This window comes from Petaurus breviceps, unplaced genomic scaffold (assembly GCF_028583685.1).
Source record: "Petaurus breviceps papuanus isolate PSGF00001 unplaced genomic scaffold, PetGlider_PUasm1.0 175, whole genome shotgun sequence".
Classification (NCBI taxonomy): Eukaryota; Metazoa; Chordata; class Mammalia; order Diprotodontia; family Petauridae; genus Petaurus; species Petaurus breviceps.
This window is the reverse complement of record NW_027185764.1, coordinates 25,544,654-25,566,110: the sequence shown is the minus strand read 5'-3', so window position 1 is coordinate 25,566,110 and position 21,457 is coordinate 25,544,654. Positions and strand designations below refer to the sequence as shown.

The window sequence follows — 21,457 nt, the reverse complement described above, 5'->3', positions numbered from 1 at the left end:
TCTTCCTAATCATTCTTATCATCTCCTTGATAATGTCTGTACTCTGGCTTCAGTTCCCAGGTATTTGTGTGGGTCCCCTTAACATTTCAAATGCCTATTTCTCTCAAGATTTCTTTCAGGTATATCACAAGCTGCTTGGTGATGTCCACTAAATCTTTAATGTTGTAATATTGATGTTTTCAAAAGCTTTAAACATGTCCAAAACCTCTTGCATATAAGCTCTCACTCACTTCCTATCTTCTTTCTTTTTCTTCTCATATTCAGTATTGTATTGATGATAAGCCACAAGTTCAAAATTGGTTGTAACAGCTTTGTCCAGCTGTTTTGATAATCTTTTGCAAATTTTATTACTTGTAACCTCTTCAATCTCATATAATTTTCACTGGCATCAGGTCTGCATTCAGTATGCTCTCTACCACTATGACTTCCAGTGAAAGTTTATCATTATTACTGCTCTCAGAATTTTCTTTAGGCTGGCCTTTTGATGGGCTCTTTGTAAAGATTATTAATGTCTGTCTTCCCATGCGGATGTTCTCTAGAAGCAATGACAGAAGCAGTTGTTTCTGCTACTATCGTGGACATTTGTAAATTCCTCATTCAAAGTAAAAGATACCTCAGTCCTTCCCTGATTCTTTGCAATCCTCAGTTTTCCTTCTTCTCTTCCTGAAACTTTGACCCATTGCTGAGACAAGTAAGTACTTGGGAACCTTCACGAGCCACATTCCAGTGTTCCACACTGGTCAAGTGGAACTCCCATGCTAGGCCAGGGCTAGTCACCAACTGAGCACCGATGGAGAAGAGGGGAGCGGGGTTCTGGAAGGGAGGTCCAGAGCTCACAGCTCTGGCAACACTGGCATCACTCCAAAGCTGGGAAGAAGCCAGATTGGGGGACATTGCATGAAGTTTTAGAAGAACCTCCCTACTGTTCTTGCTGCTTGTTTCCTTCCTCTCTAATGCAACTAAAACAGCCCTTTCAAGACCCAAAGTCCTGTAATTTTGGATCCTGGTGATTCTGGAGGCTTTCTTTTCCCTTTATCTCTCCATTGGAGCTTCAAAACATACTATTCTGGAAGAATTGAAAGCATTGCAGATTCTTCCTATGTTCATCATTCAGAGATGCCTTGAAATAAATTTTCTGTTAGAGAAGTTCAAACATTTTTACACTATAATGTAGAAATGTCTACTTTTGCATTTCTCTCTTTGGATTTGATGGTTTCAACAAAGGATTGATATGCCAAAAATTCTTCAGAAATGCCAGATATGTATGTGTGTATAATTACTCTTTCTTTTCTTATTCCACAGGTGTTCATCATAAACAATGTTAAGAAATATGCAGTAAATGATCTGACTATGAATTTTTATGAAGGACAAATCACTGTCCTTCTAGGACATAATGGAGCTGGGAAAACCACCACCCTGTCAATGCTTACAGGTACATTATCAGCTCTAGTCAGCTGAGGAGCCAGGGATTTGACTTTCACATTTTCAAGACTGGAGAGGATGTTAGGTAGCACCACAATCTCAGGCTTTCATCTACCCCTCTCATAACTGGATTTATCATTTCAACATTTACACACACACATACACATAATGTATATGTGTGTATAATACTGCAGTGAGCAAAAGTCCACCTTCTCCCTCTCCTACCCTAACCTCCCCACCGTATCCCAATTGAAAACAATAAAAAAACAAAATATGTTAAAAACATGTATAGCCTTTCAAAACAGATTTCCACATTTGGCCATGTCCAAAACAAGATTTGTCTTATTCAGCATTCTTAGAATTTCACTTCTGTATCAGGAGATAGTTGACATGAATGATAAAACATCATCATTGGGCTTCTGGAATCATGGTTGGTCATTATACAGATAAGAGTTCCTAATTCTCTCAGAGTCATTTGCTTTTACTATATTGTTTCCATCGTAAAAATTGTTTTCTTGGGTCTGTTCACTTCACTCTGTATCACTTCATGCAAGTCTTTCTAGGTTTCTCTGAAAATCTTTACTTCATTATTTCTTTTTTTTTAATTAAATTTTAATCTTTTTTTCTTTTATAAATCAGGGTTAAGTAACTTGCTCAAGGTTACATGGTCAGTTATTTCTGGGTGTACTTCATTATTTCTTACAGCACAATAGTATTCCATTATATATAAATATATAACATAACTTGTTCATCCGTTCTCTAATTTATAGGCACTCCCTCTGGTCCCCATTCTTTGCTACTTCAAAAGAGTGAAAAAATATTTTTTTGTAAATTTTTAGAGTTTGTTTTGCTTAGGACTCATTCTTCCCTCTAATCCCCACTTCTCCTCCCCTTTCCCACCTGTTTCCCTGTAGGGTAAAATGTGTTTCTGTACCCAACTGTGCATGTGTGTCTTCTTCCTTCTTTTGATCAGTTCATAATGAGAGTGAGATTCAAATCTGCTCACCATTACCACTTAACATCAGGAGACTTATTATGAATTGTAAAGATTTGGCATTAGCCACCATATAGAGAAGATTATTAAGATCTAGGATTCAGCCCTTCTGAATAGAAAAGACTAGATCTCTGGTCTTCTATTCTCCATATTGTTACCCCTTCAAGGGACCATTTTATTGTGTGTTTGTTTAATTTCTTTTTGTTGTTTTGTAATTTTTTTTTTTGGCTATCATCTGTCTTAGTTTTTTTTTTATTTTTGTTTTTTTTTTTCCCAAGAACGACTGAGTATTTATAGCATTGGGGTTTGTTAACTTAGATGCCATTATAGTTGAAAGGCAATATGCTTTCTCTTCTTTCCTTGCATATCTAGGAAGAATCAATATCTGCTTATTGTTATAGGGCAAGGATGGGGGAAGGGTGAAGTGTGCCATTGAAGTATTTGCAGCAAAAGGGAATCCCAGTATAGACCCCAAGCACAAGTTGATTTTTTGGTTTGTGCATCCCTGCCAAAGAGGCTGGTGTTGGAGAGGTGCTGAATTAGTCTTTTAAGAATGAACATTCTCTGATGTTCATTCATAAGGATTTTACCTTGTCATGGTGGGGTGTGTGTTTGTGTGTGTGTGTGTGTGTGTGTGTGTGTGTATGATTTGGATCCACTTGTAATTCAAATTCCACTTCAGAGAGTGGAACTCTAATGGACTGGCCACATTGTTCGAAAAGTTATGCTTGCCCAAAAGACTATTTTATGGAGAACTCACGTGGGGCAAGCATTCACATGGTAGTCAGAAAAAGTGACACAAGGACACTCTCAAGGTCTCTCTTAAGAACTTTGGAATTGATTGTGTGACATGGGAGACACTGGCACAGGACTGCTCAGCATGACAGGCCCACATAAGAAAAGGGGCTGTGCTTTATGAAGAAAGCAGAACTGAAGTAGCTGAAAAGAAACACAAGATACACAAATTTAGAGAACAGTTAAGTCTTGATCATTATTTGATCTTTTATTATCCGTTCTATATCTTAACCAGAGTGAGAAAGCTGGACTCAGCTATAACCTTTTGTGTTGTTATCTTAACTAAAGTTCCCATGTCATTAGCTCATTACAGACTACATATGGAATCTTCTGCACTGTTCTGTCCAGTATATTCCTAAAAAACCTAACTGGGCAGCCAGAATTCTGAGTTTTCATATTGCTAATCTCCCACCGCTAGCCTCTCATATGAGCCTTCATCTTATCTATCTCACCACTGTGGCACAGTTAACGTTACATCTTTTCTATTGCTTTTTTGTTAACTTTTTTAAATTCTTGACTTAAACATCCAAAAAAGCATACGTGTGGCAGAACACACACACAGAAAAGGTGATTGTATATGGAATTGGGACTCCACTTCATGCCACTCTTTTTTTAAAGCATATAATAAATTCTACACTTTCAAAACTGTCTTTGTTCCCTTCTAAACTTCCTTCTGTCTCTATCTTTTGTTTGGATGTTTCACTGACCCCCATTTTATTTGTAGCAAAGCCCTTCTTCTCCAAAATCCTCTTTCATTTAAAAACTGAGAGAGAAAAAAACTATCCACACAAATAGGCTTTCTGGGGATAATAGAAAGGGGTGTACCTGCTGTCATGTCAAATAACTAAGTAAATTTTAGGCTTTCAAGTATGTGCTAAGTTTTGCCATGGCCAAATAACATTTAATGCCTCAATCCCAGATGTCCAAGATACAATTTTACTGACACTGTCATGGATGGACTAATGACCAATATTTTTAACCCCCTTTTTTCAAGAGCCATACCCAAAGCAGGGCCAGTAATATGAGAAACACTGTTTTCCCCAGGACTTTTAGAATTGTCTCCATCCTGATCTGAGAGGTAGTAGTCAAGATGGTGATCTGTTTTAATGTGACTGACACATGCTGCCCCTTCAGCTATGCTGGCCTGCCTGCCCTGGCTCCTTTCCCACAAGGGGTGTTTCCCTAGATGATGGCTATGGGGACCAGACTGGAAGTAGGACTAATGGTTTGGGAGGGAGTACTATCATTCCTATACTATTCTCTCAGGATCTTGGATTGTCTCCTGTAGGGTCTGAGGGGAGATTGTAGGTGAGGTGGTAATAGTGGTTTCACTTGGTTGTTACATGTCATCACTTATCTCTCCCTCAGGGTGCTTTGTTATTTAAGTTCCTACAATGTCATAGAGGAAAATAGTTGGTGATCAGTGCAGTAACCAGTTATGACTCCACAAAACTGGTGAATCATGCTTCCTGTCTCTTGGCAGAAGGTGATAGATTCAAGGCACAGAATGAGGCTTAACATTTTTTTTCCAGAAATGGTCTACTAATGGATTTGTTTGTGTGATTATTTGTAACAAGAAAGGGACTTTTATTTTTTGAGGGGTGGCAGAGTTGGAGAGGAAATAAAGTGATAATCATAATGATTTTAAACCAAAAAAGAAAGAAAAGAGCAGAATTAGTTTTTTTAAACTGAAGAGAATAAAAGAAGGTTCTAAAGGGGACACAACAAAAGCATGGTAGTGATGAAACTACCATATTATATTTGAAATATACGAAATTTTTAAAAGCTGTGCTCAATGGAGATTCATGGTTTCATGTGTAGTTTTCTTTTTCTTTTGCCCATCATTTAGGGAAATGTTCATGTTTTAGATGTTTATCAAAGTTAAAGATTCTGTGCCTAAATTTTGTACAACTCATAGGATAAATAAGTATTGTACTTGGTGTAATGTAATGCCAAGCAAAGGCAACTTCCCAAGGTTCAGAATACCAGCATAGGTGCTCTCCATTTTATTCAATGACAAATTAAGAACAGAGAAGATCAAAACATGACATCATTCCAAATACAGCATTTAGTAAGTGTGATTAAATAATCTCCAAGTACTACCCCACCCCAGGACCTTACATTCATTCAATCAATTACAAAGTCCCTGTTCTAAATACTACTCCACCCCTAGGCTGTACCTTCATTTAGTCCATCACAAAGCCCCTTTTCTCAAATGGAGATTAGTTTCCAATCATAAGTAAAGTACATTCGTTTGTTCAGTCATAGAACACAAAAAGGTCAAAAGTTCCCCACCCCTGGATCACAATTGAATCTACCCCAGAGTTACAACAAGTTTAAGCACAGCACTTAATACCCAAATGGAGGTCTTTTCTTCATCTTGACGAGGGAAGTTCTCAGCAATCTTTGTTCCTGGGGAGACAAAGCTTAGCAAGGCCACAAGATACATTGCCAGTCTCTTCATTAATTCATCCTCTGTCTGCAGAACAGTCCTAAGACCCCTGAAAACATGAGCAAAACCCTCTCCCAGGATTTCTGTAAACATACAACAAGAAAATCCTTCTTCAGGGCTTCTGAACCAACAGCAAGGTTCCAAGGATTCTGCAACAACAGCACTGTCCTTTGCCAGTGGACAGGATTCACTCTTTGTCTGCAGGACAGTCTAAGTAGCTCTGAACCAACAGAAAGCTTCCCAGACCCCTGCAACAACAGCGCTGTCCTTCACCAGTGGACAGTATTCACTCTCTGTCTGCAGGACGGTCTCAGGAGCTCTGAACCAACAGCCAGGTTCCAGGACTTCTTCAACAACAGGACTGTCTTTCACCAGTGGACAAATCTGGCAAAACAACATCAAAACAGACAAAGTACCAGCAAAACAGCCATGTCTCCTCAGTCCTTGGCAGCTCCAGGGGCAGGTCTCAAAAGTCCAGGGCGATTCAAAGTGGCCCCCAGAAATCCTCTCAGTCTCTCTCTCTGCCTCCACGTGGGTGCTGCTTCCAAAAAGTTCTTCTGCTTCTCTCCTGTGTCTCTCCAAATCTACGTCACCAGCTCCTCCCAGTTCAGGACTCTTTTTTCACATCAACAAGTCCATCCCACAGGTGGGATTAACAAGCTCTGGATTTTAACACAATCAATTTGAAAACCAAGCCAATACAGAGGAATCTTTAAATGCCATTACTATCACACTTGGTCAAAGGAATTTGTCTGCAAATGTTAATATTGTTGAAAGGAAAAATCTTTATTAGGGCTTCACCCTAATAAATTCAGGCTCAGGAAAATATAACAAAAGACATACACATTGTATGGGCCTGATCCCAAGCTCAAGCTGTGCTTTAACTTTTAAAGACAAACTTAGGTAACAAGAGAAGTCAATTGTGATAGGCTGAAATTACAAAACTTAATGGGCAGGGGTGGCCAGGTGGCTCAGCGAGTAAGAGCACCGGCTCCAATGCCAGGATGACCTGGGGATCAAATCCGGGCTCAGATACTTAGCACCACACCCAGAAATAACTGGCCGTGTAACCTTGAGCAAGTTACTTAACCCCGATTGCTTAAAAAAAAAACTTAATGGGCTAGTATTGCATCAGTGTTGAGTTTATAATCCAACTAGGATGCTAATTTCTAAAGAGAATCAAAGCACATATGGCTGTTATGCTGGGCCTGGCAGAAAGAGCAGCTTCCCTAAGAGAGAGCTGTCACCTTTATCTGAGTAGCTCTCCCCCACACCTGTTGTGTGAGAGGGTTGTCACATTTACCTGTGCAGCCCCCTGTCAGATACTTCTGTAAAGAGGATAGAAATCATGGTTACATTTAGATTTACTTGGTTGTAGTGGATAAATTCTTCAATACAGTTATGTGGTATAGCATAGTTTTAATTTATTTATTACTTCTCTAATACTGAAGCATCCTTGCATCCCTTCTACAAATTCAACTTGATTGTAGTGAATAATTTTTATATATTCATAAAAGGTATTGGTACGTAATCCTCTTTCTTTTCTTTATCATTTCCTGATTTGGATATTAGGACTATATTTGTCCCATAAAAAGATTTTAGTGGGACTTCTAGGAGCCAAGGTGGCAGAGTAGCAGTAAATCAATGTATAAGTCTCACATTCTCACCTTCATACAGTCATAAAATAGAGCTCCAAAACAAATCCTGAAGCAACAGGACAAGCAAAAAGACGGGATGAAACAATCTCCAAGAAACCTGGAAGATTGTCAAAAAAGGTCACTCTTACTTGGGTGAAGGGGGAGTGCAGTGCAGGATGGGAAGTGTCCCAGCAACCAGTAGCAGGTCTCACCACAGAAAAACTAGTAAGAGAATCTGAGCCCCAGTGTGGTAGAGCAGTCAAATGCTAACACCAGGACTCCCACATGCTTTAGCATAGCCAGGGGACCAGCAGACTCCAGCTCTAAGAACCACCATGTGCTACAGCACAACCCCAGGCAAACAGGTATAGATGCCAACCCTACAGTTATCTAAGCAAACAGGCAGCCACCAGCCAGAGCTAAGCACACACCACAGCATCATGTGATGGCATGTGTCATCACATGTGATGACATGTTATTTCATGTGTTCTGTCATGTGGTGTCGTGCGTGGCACCACACAGCATGCGTCACAGTGTCGTGTGGTGGCATGTAATACAATACTGGTGTCATGTATGTTGTCATGTGGTGTCATGCATGGTATAACAGCACCATTTGACACCCACCACAGTGTCGTGTAATTTCATGTGTCATCGTATGTGATGGTGTGTGGTGTCATGCGATGACATGGTGACATGTGATGCCACATGGTGAAATGTGGTGGCATGTGATGTCATGTGGTAGCATGCGTTGTCATGTGGTGACATGTGCTGTTGTTTGTGGTGACCTGCAATGTCATGGGTGATGACATGTGATGTCATGGGTGCTGACATGCGATGTCTATAAGTGACCAGAAAGAAACAATTCATATATCAGGGAGTCACAATCAGGATGACACAGGACTTGGCAGCTGCAACCTTAAAGGATCAGAGGACATGGAACATGATATTCCAGAGGTCAAAGGAGCTAGGACTACAACTGGGAATTACTTACCTGGCAAATTCAAGCACAGTAAATCAAGGGGAAAAATGGTCATTCAATGATATATAAGGATTTCAAGACTTCCTAAGACCAGAACTAAACCAAAAATTTGACTTCTAATATCAAGACACAAGAAAAGCATAAACAGGTAAAAAGGTGAAAGAAAACATAAGGGATTCAATAGAGATAAACCATTTACATCCCTACATGGAAAGATGATACTTTTAACTCTTAAAATTGTATCACCAATGGTACAGATAGAAAGAATACACATAGAAAGAGGGTACTGGTATAGGGGGAATTTGAGGGAATGACATTTTTTAAAAGAGTTCCATAATGTGTTTTTTGGTTTTTGAGAATAGATATTTATTGTCCATTAAAAGTTTGATTGAATTCTCCTTTAAATCCATCTGGTCTGGATTTTTTCTTTGTTAATACCTTTACAATTAATTAAATTTCCTTTTCCAAAACTGAATTGTTTAAGATTGTGGTGCCAAACTCAAATGAAAATTTGGATCCGTGGTGGCTGCATTTGATTTAGAAAACCACAAATTAACATGATCTATGTTGTATTGCATTTTAATTTATTTTTTATTAAAAATTTTCCCAATGCATTTTAATCTGTTGTCAGCCTCACTACAGAGTCTTGCTGATGATTGGGGCCCTGCAAATTTGACACTTGGGTTTATGATTTGCTCTCTTAATTTTGGTATTTTATATTCCAAATTAGTCATCTATTTCTTTTAATTATGCTGGTATATTGTTATTATTCCAGCTAATCCTTTAAATTATTTTTCTGTTTTTTATTTCAGATCATAATTAAAACAGAAATATAGATCAAAACAACTCTGAGGTTTCACCTCACACCCAGAAAATTAATACTGATGAAAATAGATGGAAATAGTCAATGTTTGAAGGACTGTGGGAAGACAGGCACACTAATATGTTAATGATGGAGCTGTGGTTTTTCTTTACTTGCATAAATTTTTTTCATTTTTTAATTCTAAACTTAATAAACACCAAAGAAAATAGGAATTTCCATATACAAATTATGACGAGAAGATTATACATACATAAAACTGTAGGTCTCTATTTTGTGTACAGCTCACTTTTTGTTTAAATGTGACATACATATAACGTTTAAACATATATCGTGTGTTTGAGGTTTTTTCTCTTTCTGTTCTCTTCTGTGCTGGGAAAAAAATGCTTCAATGACCCTATTTTCATTCCTTTTTCTTTATAAGTATTTTTATTCTTTTCTTTTTTGACTGTCCTGTCTCTATCTCTCATATCCCACCTACTTCCAATTGAAAAATAAGGGAAAAAAACCCTTGTAACAAATATGCATATGAAGAAAAACAGATTCCTACACTGACCTTGTCTTATTTTGCATCTTGAATCCATTATATAACTGTCAGTAGGCAAGTAGTATGCTTCATCATCAGTCCTCTGGAATCATGGTAGGTTGTTGCATTAATTAGAGTGCTTACTCTTTCAAAGTTGTTTATCTTTACAGTGTTGTTGTGATTATATAAATTGTTCTACTGGTTCTTCTCATTTCATAAAAAGCTTCCCAAGTTTCTGTGAAACCATCCCTTTTATCACTTTTTACAGCACAATAGTATTCTGTTGCATTTATAGAGCAAAACTTGTTTAAGCATTCCTCAATTGATTGGTACCTCCTTAGTTTTCAGTATTTTGTACTACAAAAAGAGATGCCATAAATATATTTTGCACATGTGGGTCTTTTTCCTCTTACTCTTATCTCTTTGGAGCATAGGTCTAGTAGTGATCTTACTGGGTCAAAAGAGTAGAAAATGGATATTTAATGAAATGGAGGGTTTTGTGTCTTTTTGTGATTTGGGGTGCAGAGTTCCAAAGTGCTTTCCAGAATTTCTGGACCAATTCATATCTCCAGCAGCAGTACATTAGTAAGCCTCTTTTCTTTATCGTTTTCTTTTTTTGTTGTCTTTGCCAATCTAATCAGTATGAGGTAGAATCTCAGTTGTTTTCATTTGCATTTTTTTTAATTATTAGTGATTTGGAGAATTTTTTATGGAGTTGTTGGCAGCTTGGGTTTCTTCCTTTGAAACCTGTCCGTTCATATCTTTTACCCCTTTATCTAGTCCCCAAGAGTTGCTGTTATTCTAATGTAACTGAGTCAGTTCCTCATATTTCTTAGATATGAGACTTTTATCAGAGAAATTGCTGGAAAGAGTTTTTCCTATTTGTCTGTTTCCCTTCTAATTTTAGCTACATTGGGTTTTTTTTTATAAAAACTTTATTTTTTTATGTAATTAAAAAAGTTTTATGTAATTAAAATTGTTCCTTTTTATCTTCATCATTCTCTTTATTCCTTGTTTGGTAATGAATTCTTCCCCCTATCCAAATCCAAAAGATAGTTTCTTCTTTGCTACTCTTAATTTTCTTATGCCATCACCTTTTATGAAGAAACTAGGGAAAGAGATGGAGTTTGGTTAACATAAGTGCTCTTTAATTAAAGAAAATTGTTTCCATTCTTTTTTTCCCCTTACCCTGCCCCAAATCATAGAATTTTTACTCTTTCTTTCCTTTAATTCTCCCTTCACATTACTCCAAACTCCAATGTAGGAGTTTGTTTTGCTTATGATTATTCCCTCACTCATTCCCAGCCATATTCTTTTCCCTTTCCCTTTCCTCTCCTATTTCTCTGTTGAAATGACACATAACTCTTTGTGTATGTGGGTATATGATTATATTGAATCTTCTTTTGACCAGTTTTGGTAAAAGTGAGTTTAATTGAATGACCATTTCCTTTGTCCCTTCCTAAGATGTTTATAGACCCTTCATCTCATCCAATCCTATTATATAAATAGTAAGTTTTCCTCCCCTTTCTCCTCCTTTTTGTTCCAATACATTTCCCTTTTTCTTTAATTTCCTTCTTTTCCTATATAGCTATCAAACAGAGAAGCATCACACACAAGCTCTCTTGACTATCTTATTGATCTTTCTCTATGATCCTTGAAGACATCAGGGCTCTGAGAAGACAATTTTTTTCTCCCTCAATTATGATTCAAATAATTCATTATTACTGATCAAATGTATTTACCTTTCTGTGTTTCTCTTGTCTCTTGCATTTTCATTCCAAAGATTTTGCTGATTTCTGACCTTTTCATTAGACATGTTTAGAAATCCTCTATTTCGTTCAATATCCATTTTCTTCCTGTTGGACTATATTCATTTGTGTTGGATATGTTATTCTTGGTTTTCAAGTACTTTCTAAAATTCCCCTTTCTAAACTGGGGATTTTAGAAGGGTCCATGAACCCAGTCCCTCTGATTCCAGATCCCAAACTCATTTCATTGAACTGAGACATTCTTGGACCTTATGGGTATTCTGCCATTGTACCTACTCTATGAATGTTGTTGATTCACTCTAGTAGTAGTGTGTCAAGATGGAGTTAATCTGTCAAGATAAAACAAAAGGGTATTAAACCCAGGAAAATACATTTACATGTCTTCTCCCTAAATTTAAGTTTCTTGGATATGTTTGGCTTGTTTGTTTTGTCTTAGGTATGTTACGTCCAACAAGTGGAGAGGCATATATCTGTGGGTATGAGATCTCCAAGGCCATGGTTCAGATCCGGGAGAGCATGGGTTTTTGCCCCCAGTATGATATCTTATTTGATCACCTGACAGTAATTAATCACCTTTATTTCTATGCTCAGGTAAGCCAGAGAAACACCTTCCCCTTCTCTTACATAGCTTTAGAGCTGGAAGGGGCCTCATTGTTCCATTAATTAATCCAAACCTCTTATTTTACAGATGAGGAAACTTAGGGCCAGTACTTAAGTCATTTGTCTACCATCATATAATTAGTAGTAGACAGGGGATTTGAACTGTGGGTCTTTTGACTCCAAATCCTTTGATCCAACCACTGTATTATGCTTCCTCTTAGTTTTGTGACATAAAAAGTTTGAGACATAATTTCTGGGTAATTAATCATTTTATTAATCACATTAGCATATAATTAATGAAAGGGCAAGTGGCATTCTCAAATGCCAAAGACCATTCATGGAACCCACTCAATATTCTTGGAAGCGTAGGTGTTCCTGAGGGGGCAGTCAACTTGGATTGGTTAACAGGTGATAAGAGAATGAATATTAGAATGAGATGTGGACCTATTCTAAGGAGGGACTGAGGAGATGTGACTGAATATGTCACTCATTGACAAAGAGAAACTATCTAAAGCCACACTGACCCCAGCCTTAGACAGTCTAGCCTGCCTCAGTGTAACACAATGGGCCAGAATTCACCTTAGATTAAATTCTTTCTAAGGTTCTCTAGTTGGGTGGATTAACAATTCCAAAATTTCATCTCATCATCCATCTTGCCCTTCACAGAACTAAGCTTTGACCTAATCTCCAAAGGAGGAAAGGGAAAAAAATCCTTTTTCTCAGTTAAAATGTTTAGAGTGAAATGGCTATGGAAAGAAGGCTTGCTACATTTCAAAATAATATTTTCTGAAGGACTATCTTTCTATAACAAAGTGAGATGGGGAGGGTGGAGATTTTTAAATAAATTCCTTTTAATGAATACCAAGCAAGTAGCAAGGTTAATAGGATCAAAACCTCAGAATAATTACACTTTATGGGAACTATTAAGAATAGTGATAGGGGCAGCTAGGTGGCACAGTGAATAGAGCACCAACCCTGGAGTCAGGAGGATCTGGGTTCAAATCTGACCTCAAACACTTAGCACTTACTAGCTGTGTGACCTTGGACAAGTTACTTAACCCCAATTGCCCTGCCTTCCCCCCTCCAAAAAGCAAAAAAATAAAACCTAAGGGACAGTGATAAAGTAACATTTTACTGGTGTAGCAATGTTACAGTACTTATATAGCCAACATTAAAAAAGATCGACATCATATGCAATGTTCCATAACTACGGGCTTCCTCCTCTAAGATTTGTCATTATAATTGCACAGAGTTCACTTTTTGTTTTATTGTTTTTTTCCATTTGCATCATTGTATGTATCGATATCCTGCTCCCACTTAACCTGAGTTTATATTCATACAAATTTTCTTATGCTTCTCTTGTTTTCTCTTTTTAGAGGGAAGAAGGCAGGGCAATTGGGGTTAAGTGACTTGCCCAAGGTTACACAGCTAGTTTGCGTTAAGTGCCTGAGACTGGATTTTAACTCAGGTCCTCCTGACTCCAGGGCCGGTGCTCTATTCACTGTGCCACCTAGCCTCCCCTTTATGCTTCTCTTTATTCCTCATATTCATCATTTCTCATGGCATAATAATACTCCATTTACATTCACGTTTCCCAATTTATTTAGCCATTCCTTCCATCAGTAAGCATCTACTTTATTTCTAGTTCTTTGTTTTTACCAGAAATGCTTCTGTAAATATGGAGATGTCCTTTTGTCATTAGCCTCCTAGCTATATTCCTAGCATTTTCTGAGCAAAAAGGTATGGAAATTTGAGTCAGTCTTTTAGCATAATTCCATATCATTATCCAGAATCTACCAGCGATACTAATATATTGTAAAGTGTGCCCATCTTTCCACAAAAGGAAGGTACTTTTTAAACCACAATCGCTAACTTAGATGCATTCTGGGACAGAGAAGACTAGTAGAGTCAGAAATGACATGTAGATGCTTTCTTTTATGTTTTCAGCTTAAAGGATTGACTCTGAAGGAATGCCATAAAGAAGTAGAGCAGAGCTTGAAATTTTTCAGCTTGGAAGAAAATCGCAATGATGTTTCAGAGTTACTGACTGCAAGCATGAAGCGAAAGCTCAGCCTTAGCATTGCGCTCTTAGGAGGCTCCAAGGTACACAAAAGTGGTTAAAATGCATCCCTGTCACTGCTTCACCGGAAAAAAAAATCAACTGACATAAAAATAAGTGAGCTGAATCTAATATGGAGTTGTCCTCTAAAGGGGGACTCCCAGGATGTCCTCAGTGGAGAGATGCTTTCATGGTATGTTTGGAGTAAGTTGACCATATGTGTGAAGTACCAAGTGTTTTACTGAGTCTGACTGTAGCTTATTCTGACCTTGGGGACTGTACTTGGGCAAGTGATGTAAGTGCCTTGTGCTCAGCTTTCTGGGAAATTAAAAGCTCAAAGCAAAACCAAGGTAGGTCCATCCGCATTAAGCCTCAACACATGAGGCACAGCACCATTCACTAATGTCTTTCTGGTCTGCAGGTCATCATTCTGGATGAGCCAACATCTAGGATGGACCCAGTCACCAGAAGTATCACCTGGGATCTTCTTCAGCAGCATAAACACGGCCACACCATCTTGCTGACTACCCACAACATGAATGAGGCTGACATGCTGGGTGACCGCATTGCCATCATGGCCAAGGGGGAACTGCAGTGCTGTGGTTCCTCACTCTTCCTCAAACACAGATATGGTCTCTCCAGCTTTTTTTTCCTTTTTGATGCATCCATTTGACAATGATGTCAAACTTCCTTATGTAGCTGGCTTTTCTTGGAGTTTCTCAAAAAGGCCCTGAAAGTAGAGCAAAGGGAGAGGGAGCAGAGGCAGAACTTCCTGGATGTGTGTAAGCTCCCTTTTTAGGGCTCTCTAAGCCAGAAGGGATTTAAAATTTAGTTGAGGGTAAACTAACCAGAGGGTTTTTTTTTTTAATTTGTTGGACTCAGAGTTTGAAGGGGCTGTAGGGTAAGAGGGAAAAAGCCAAGCAAGCAAGAAATGAAGAAATAAGTAGGATGGAATAAAGATCTTTGTGGATGAGTGGAGAATAGTTGAGAGGTTGGAGCCAGCACAGCATTCTATTTGTCGAATTCTGCCATCACAGTTTCAGGCATTCCGTCCGTCAAAAAGCATTTTTAAACACTTCCACAGTCAGGCACTGTGGTAAACACTGGTGAAACAAAGAAAGGCAAAAGGCAGTCCCTGCTGTCAAGGAGCTCACAGTCCAATGGGGAGAAGGAATGCAAACAGCTATGGACAAACAAGCTAAATACATAAGAAAGAAGGCACTAAAATTAAGAGAGATTTGAAGGACTTCCCGTAGAAGGGTGAAATTTTATATGGTACTTGAAGGAGACCAGGGAAGTCAGTAGTCAGAGCAGAGGAGGGAGAACATTCAAGGGATGGGGGCAGCCTGTGAAAATGTCCAGATCTGAGATAAAGAGTATATTGTTCAAGGAAGAGTACAGAGGACAGTGTGAATGGATTGAAGAGGAAGTGGGCAGTGGAATACAGTGTAAAGTATAAGAAGATTGGAAGGGTTGGGGAGGATGTTTATGAAGGACTTTGAACACCAGGCATTATTTTATATTTTATCACAGAGGTGATGGGCCTTGGCAACAGATTAGGAAGGGGAGGATGGTGAGAGAGAGTCAAGAGTTGAAGATGCCATCTAGGTTGCCTGGGGAACAAGGAGGATGGGTGTGCCTTTGACAGTAATAGAGAAGTCTGAAAGTAGGAAAGGTCTTGTGGAAAAGCTAATAAATTCACTTTTGGACATGTTGACACATCTATGAGATATCTAGTTGCCGATATCTAATGGGCATTTGGAGATGAGAGATTGTAGGTCAACAAAGATCTTAGAGCTGGATAAGGAGATTTGAGAATCATCACTATGAAAATGGCAATTTAATTTGTGGGAGCTGATGAGAACACCAAGTGAAATAGTATAGAGGGAGAAGAGGAGACAAAGTCCCGTGGTTAGTGGGCTGTGATTTCTTCTTTGTTCTTGAAGAGGACCATAAGATCAGGGAGATGATGACATGATTTGCATTGAATTAGATTGAAGGAAGGGAAGGCTGTGCAAAGTCACCAGCCTCACCTTCTCCTCCAGAGTCATCTGGGTCCAGTGGATGATATTTATCCGGATGACTAGAGATGGCCTAGAGGTTAGTGGGCATGACCTGGATGAAGGTCTAGTGAAAAAGACTTAGAAGATGTCATAAGATAGGTCGGCGGAGAGAGTAGCTTCCCAAAAACCTAGTGAGAAGGGAATATCAGGGAGAAAAGGGTAATTGACAATGTCAGAGGTTGCAGAGAGCTCAAGAATAAGGATTGAGAAAAAGGCTATTAGATTTAGTCAGCATCTCTGTTAAGTCTGGAGAGAGCAATTTGGGTAGAATGAGAATAGAAGTCAGATTGAAGAGAGTCAAGAAGAGACTAAGAGGAGAGAATGTGAAGTACAGAGTCTTCTTAAGGAGTTAAGTAACAAAAGACAGGAAAGATATGGAATGACAGCTGGGATGGAAAGATCAAGTGAGGGTTTTTTGAGGATATTTGTAGGCAGTATGGAAGGAGTCACTAGGCAGGGAGAGATTGAAGATGTGAGAAAGTAGGGGTGCAAAAGGGGGCAATCTGTTGGTGGAGATGCAATGGAGTGGGATCACTTGTGTGGGCTTCGCCTTGGCAGGGAGAAGTGAGACAGTGCTGCAGGCTCATGGTATGTTGTGGCAGCACTGTCTCCAAAGAATTCAGAGTCAAACCACCTCTGATCCAAGTATAGGCATTTATTGAGATTAATGCCTTTCATGAAGCAGGCTAAGTTTCAAGAGGAACAAACAACTTAGTAAGAGAACACAGGCAGATTTATAGTGTATTGGTGCTGATTACACAACAGAAACTATGAATATTTATTAAAAAGGCAAGAGGAATTTGTTAAGGGATTAGGTAATGGGGAGGGGTCCCTTTCTTGTGGTTCAATGGTCAGACATCCCTGTCATGCTGCTTTTTGATTGCCTAGCTCTTGTGGGCCATCTGGTCAAGACAGATAGGTATTATGATCCTGTCTTGGACTAAATGGATGATGTAATTGTGATTGAATGCAAGATTACACACCTGTTCAAATATGTGAATTTGATATGGGGGCAGTGGCTATACTGAGTTGGGGGGCCTGTTGTGTGGCTCAAGTCAGACTGGATGGTTAAATTGGATGGGGCCTGTTTGATGCGGCCCATAAAGAAACTAGAATATTGGGGCTGGGAGCAGCTTTATTAGGATTCAATTAGTAGAGGTGGAGGAGAGTGAGCAAAGGTACCTGGGTGATAGAAGATAAAGAAGAGGGGAGGAAGAGGGAGCTTTTGGTGAGTGGCCTAATTTTTTTTCCCAGTAAAATATGACGCAAGGTTTTTAATGGAAAGGATGACGTCAGGGAGGGAGACATGGAAGTTTGAAGAGGGAAGTAACAGAGGTGGTCACTGAATTCAGGGCCAGGGATAGAATCCCAGGATTTGCTGGTGACCATCAAAGATAAAGAGGGCTATGGTGAATCTTTCTGGTAACAGTACACAGCATCTTCTTCACTGAAATGAAGTTGACTATTTGAACCATTGTTTGATTCTTTGCACAACTGGCAGGATGTTTCTTTAGAGCCCTTTGGTTTAAGTGTTCATCATTTATCTCCAAATATTCATCAGGGAGTTGTGCGAATTGCCTTTATAAAGTCATCACCAGTCTCTGGAGCTATTCTTCAAAGAGGCAGGTTGAATGATTAACGTGGAAATAAGTTTATCATGATTGCACGTGTATAACTTACATCAGATTGCTTGCCATCTTGTGGAGGGAGGAAGAAAGATTTAGGACTCAAAATCTTATAAAAATGAATGCTGAAAACTATCTTTGCATGGAATTGGAAAAAATAAAATACTATTTACTAAAAACACACACAGAGGCAAATTTCCCATTAAGAATGGCCTCAAACCATGTTCCTTGATTTGATGATAGTTGGTCAGATCTGAGATTCTGTCTCTGGCTCCTTAATGACTGTCTGCCCCTGGGGAGCGGTAACTGACTGATCACACGCGCAATTTCATATAGAAACTGCTCTGCCTTCAGCTTCCTCAATCTTTCGAGTCACGCTATAGCCCCTTCAAAGTCTGGTTCAAACAAAAAATAAAGTGAAGAAGTTAGTGGTGGTAATAGTTGCCCTCAGCTAAGTCTTAAACTCTTTGAAGCTTAAGGAGGACTAGAAAAGGGCTTGCCTGCCTTTAAGCTCTGTCCCTGTCTCCCTTTGCTCTGTTTCTAAGCTCTTTCTGAGGAGCTCCAAAAAGATCATCCTCATTTATAAACTACTTTCACCATGTGTCTCTCATTCACAAAAATCCGCAATTGCTTCCTATTACCAGTTAAATTTAAACTCTTTTCTTTGATTTTTAAGGCCCTCTATAATCTGACCTAACTTTACCTCCCCGATCTTATTTACTCTGTTGGAGAGTTATCCAGGGGGCCTGATCACCTAAGGTCTCCCTAGTCCATCTGATGAAATTTGAAAATATAATAGTCAGGAAACATAAGCAGTGAGTGAAAGAAGTGTTTTTTTTTTCATTTCTTCTTTAGAAAGAGTGAAGTTCTTTAGTTAACTTCTGAAGGATCAGCAATGCCCCAAGGTGCCCCTTAAAAAACAACCCATTCCCTGAAGAGGCAATGGAGATAGCTAGCCAGCCACCTGACTTACAATGCCATCAAAAAAGCCAATTAAAGAATTTCTGTATTCCTTCTAAAGGAGAAATGAAAAAGAACTTCATTGTTCAGTCATGTCCAACTTTTCATGATCCTATTTGGGGTGGTTTTTTTTTTTTTTTTGGCAAAAATACTGTTATAGTTTTTCATTTACTTCTCCACCTCATTTTACATATGAGGAACTGAGGCAAACAGACTGAAGTGACTTGCCCAGGGTCACAAAGTATCCGAGGCCAGATTTGAAATCAGGAAGATGGAGTCTTCCTGACTCCAGGCTCAGCTCTATACCACCTAGCTGCCCCAAAGAAACACTTCTGAATATTTCATCTAATACTTCAGTACCCTTGGTTTCTGTTACCTACCCCTTCTATCTATTAAATGGGATGTATACTGAAACAACTCAATGGATTGGGACTCTTCACATCTACCTCCTATCTCTCTTCATCCCTGCCCCAGCATCTATATCAGCAGTAGACCCTTCTCTCCTACTCAAATAAGACTTTTCACTAGCTCACAAAATAACATGTTTGTCCCCACCTCTTTGTCATTGCTCAATTTATTATGCTATCCTGGAATACATTCCTATCTCCACATTGATTGATTGTGGATTGGTTATTAAAGGAGGAAAAGTTTGGAAACCAGGCAACTGTACCTGCAGTTGGGAAGAAAGTTTGAAAACCAAGCAGTTTGCTTTGGTTGTATGAGTAAATTTCAAGCTTAGGAACATTCGTTAATAACTAAGGGATTATCTTCCCCAGCTATCTCTTCACTGTAGCACTTATTAGGCACAGGTTTCTATAGCAGGAGTTAGCTTCGTAGATTCATAGTTTTTTGATTATGAGAATCCTAACCCTAAGTTAGGGTATCTGAAGCCAGTTCCCACCTGAGGAGTAGAAGTCACATTAGCATCATTTAGAGATTTCACAAAGTTGATTTTTACATCAAAATTGAAATAACAACTCACATGTAAGTGCTAAAAGGTTTTCCCCACTGAGATTCTATCTAGGTAGATAAAAGTCCCTATTTTATGCATAAGCAAATAGAGGTTCACAGATGTGAAGTTATTTCTCCATGGTCACATACTTGGTCCCATGTCAGTGGTGAGTGGTGGCTGTAGAGTTCAAATCCAGTCCTCCTGACCCCATGCCTAGGTCTTCTCATAGAACAACCAAGAGATTCTCCATCTCTCCTCTCCTAAGGAGCTCACCTTACTCAAACTGTGAGGAGACAAAGTGTGAGCTATTAAAAATATTGGAATGAATTCAGCTGTTTCATCTGGTTTTAAAAAATATTTTTTTCAGGTGCTGGATACCACATGAGCATAGTAAAAGATTTTCACTGTGATGCAGAGCAAATTAACCAAGTTGTTCTTCAACATATACCAAACGCCACTTTGGAGAGTAACTTTGGAACTGAGTTATCTTTTGTCCTACCCAAAGAGAATACGGACAGGTAGGAATCCAGAGCCTAATGGGATTTCTACTGCTCAGCATTCTTGCTCGCCTTTCTTGGATTCCTCAGTTTGGCATATGTACCTTATGATAATCTAGGAATGTTGTCATTACTGCCATATACCCAGCAAGGGGTAATCAGTAAATTTACACATTGGAAAGTCATACAATTGAAAATTGCTTCTACTGTCTTCGTGGTCACATTAAGAGTAGGAGAGAGCTTACAAATTTCATCCCTACCTCCAAACTGGCTAAAAGTAAACAAAAATATTATTAAAAGGGAGAGGGGGGAAAAAACATTTCCTAAAACGTAGTACAGTTATCCCTTCCACATAGTGAGGGTTTTAGGGGTGTGGGTGCCCCTGCCATCTAGAAAATCCATGTAAAATTTTTTTACCCTCCCTCTGTACCAGAGAAGATACCTGAATTATTATGGTATTTGAAGATAAAATGTGTTGATATTATACAATACTCTACATATATTTTATACGTTTCTGAGTTTCTAAACTTTTTCTGTATTGTCTACTTGCCTTCGCATTTCATTTGCAGCTTTGGCAAAACTTCCCAAAATTTCCCATTTAATTTCTTATATTACCCTGCAATATATCAAAACCATGATAGGAAAAGTCACAATGTGGAAGGGATAACTCTATTTGGCTAATTGCTGAAAATAATGTGAAAAACTGAATATTAACCCTGGTTGATTACTCTAAATGAGTTCTATTTAAATTTAATTATAGGTACTTCTAATTTTGTAGTTTATTTTATATTCTACTTTATTGAAGTCATTAATTGTCTGAATTAATGTTTCTTTGTTGATTCTCTGGAGTTTTTATTTGTAAATATTTTTATTTATAAATGAGGACAATTGGGGCAGCTAGGTGGTACAGTGAATAGAGCACCAGCCCTGGAGTCAGGAGGACCTGAGTTCAAATCCAGCCTCAGACACTTAACACACACACACACACACACACACACACACAATTAGCTAGGTGACCTTGGGCAAGTCACTTAACCCCAAATGTCCTACCTTCCCCCCTCCAAAAGGAAAGCAAAAAAAAAAAAAATGAGGACAATTTCATCTCATCTTGGTATGTGTTTATGGCTTTAATTTCTTTATTTTTTATCTTGCTTTAGTGTTTTTGCTAGCCCTTTTAGAACTTCATTAAGTGTAATTCTACTCTTGGTTTTTCTTACTTTTAAGGTCACTCTTCCTTAGCCTCTTTGGTTCAGCAGTCATTTGTATTGTGTCCTTTAACTATGGGTGTACCTCCAGGTTCTGTCTTG

The 21,457-nt window shown here is 38.7% G+C and overlaps 1 protein-coding gene and 1 pseudogene across 1 annotated transcript in view; one reads left to right on the top strand and one right to left on the bottom strand.

Moving 5' to 3' along the window:
• Positions 1 to 21,457, top strand: part of LOC138159013 (phospholipid-transporting ATPase ABCA3-like) — a 189,955-nt gene that overhangs the window by 66,835 nt on the left and 101,663 nt on the right. The window contains exons 9-13 of the mRNA XM_069085363.1: positions 1,303 to 1,432; positions 11,831 to 11,985; positions 13,942 to 14,097; positions 14,475 to 14,685; positions 20,021 to 20,171. Of these exons, the coding sequence (XP_068941464.1) occupies positions 1,303 to 1,432; positions 11,831 to 11,985; positions 13,942 to 14,097; positions 14,475 to 14,685; positions 20,021 to 20,171 (803 nt within the window). The remainder of the gene's footprint in view (positions 1 to 1,302; positions 1,433 to 11,830; positions 11,986 to 13,941; positions 14,098 to 14,474; positions 14,686 to 20,020; positions 20,172 to 21,457) is intronic.
• LOC138158973 (general transcription factor IIF subunit 2 pseudogene) lies at positions 6 to 894 on the bottom strand (annotated as a pseudogene).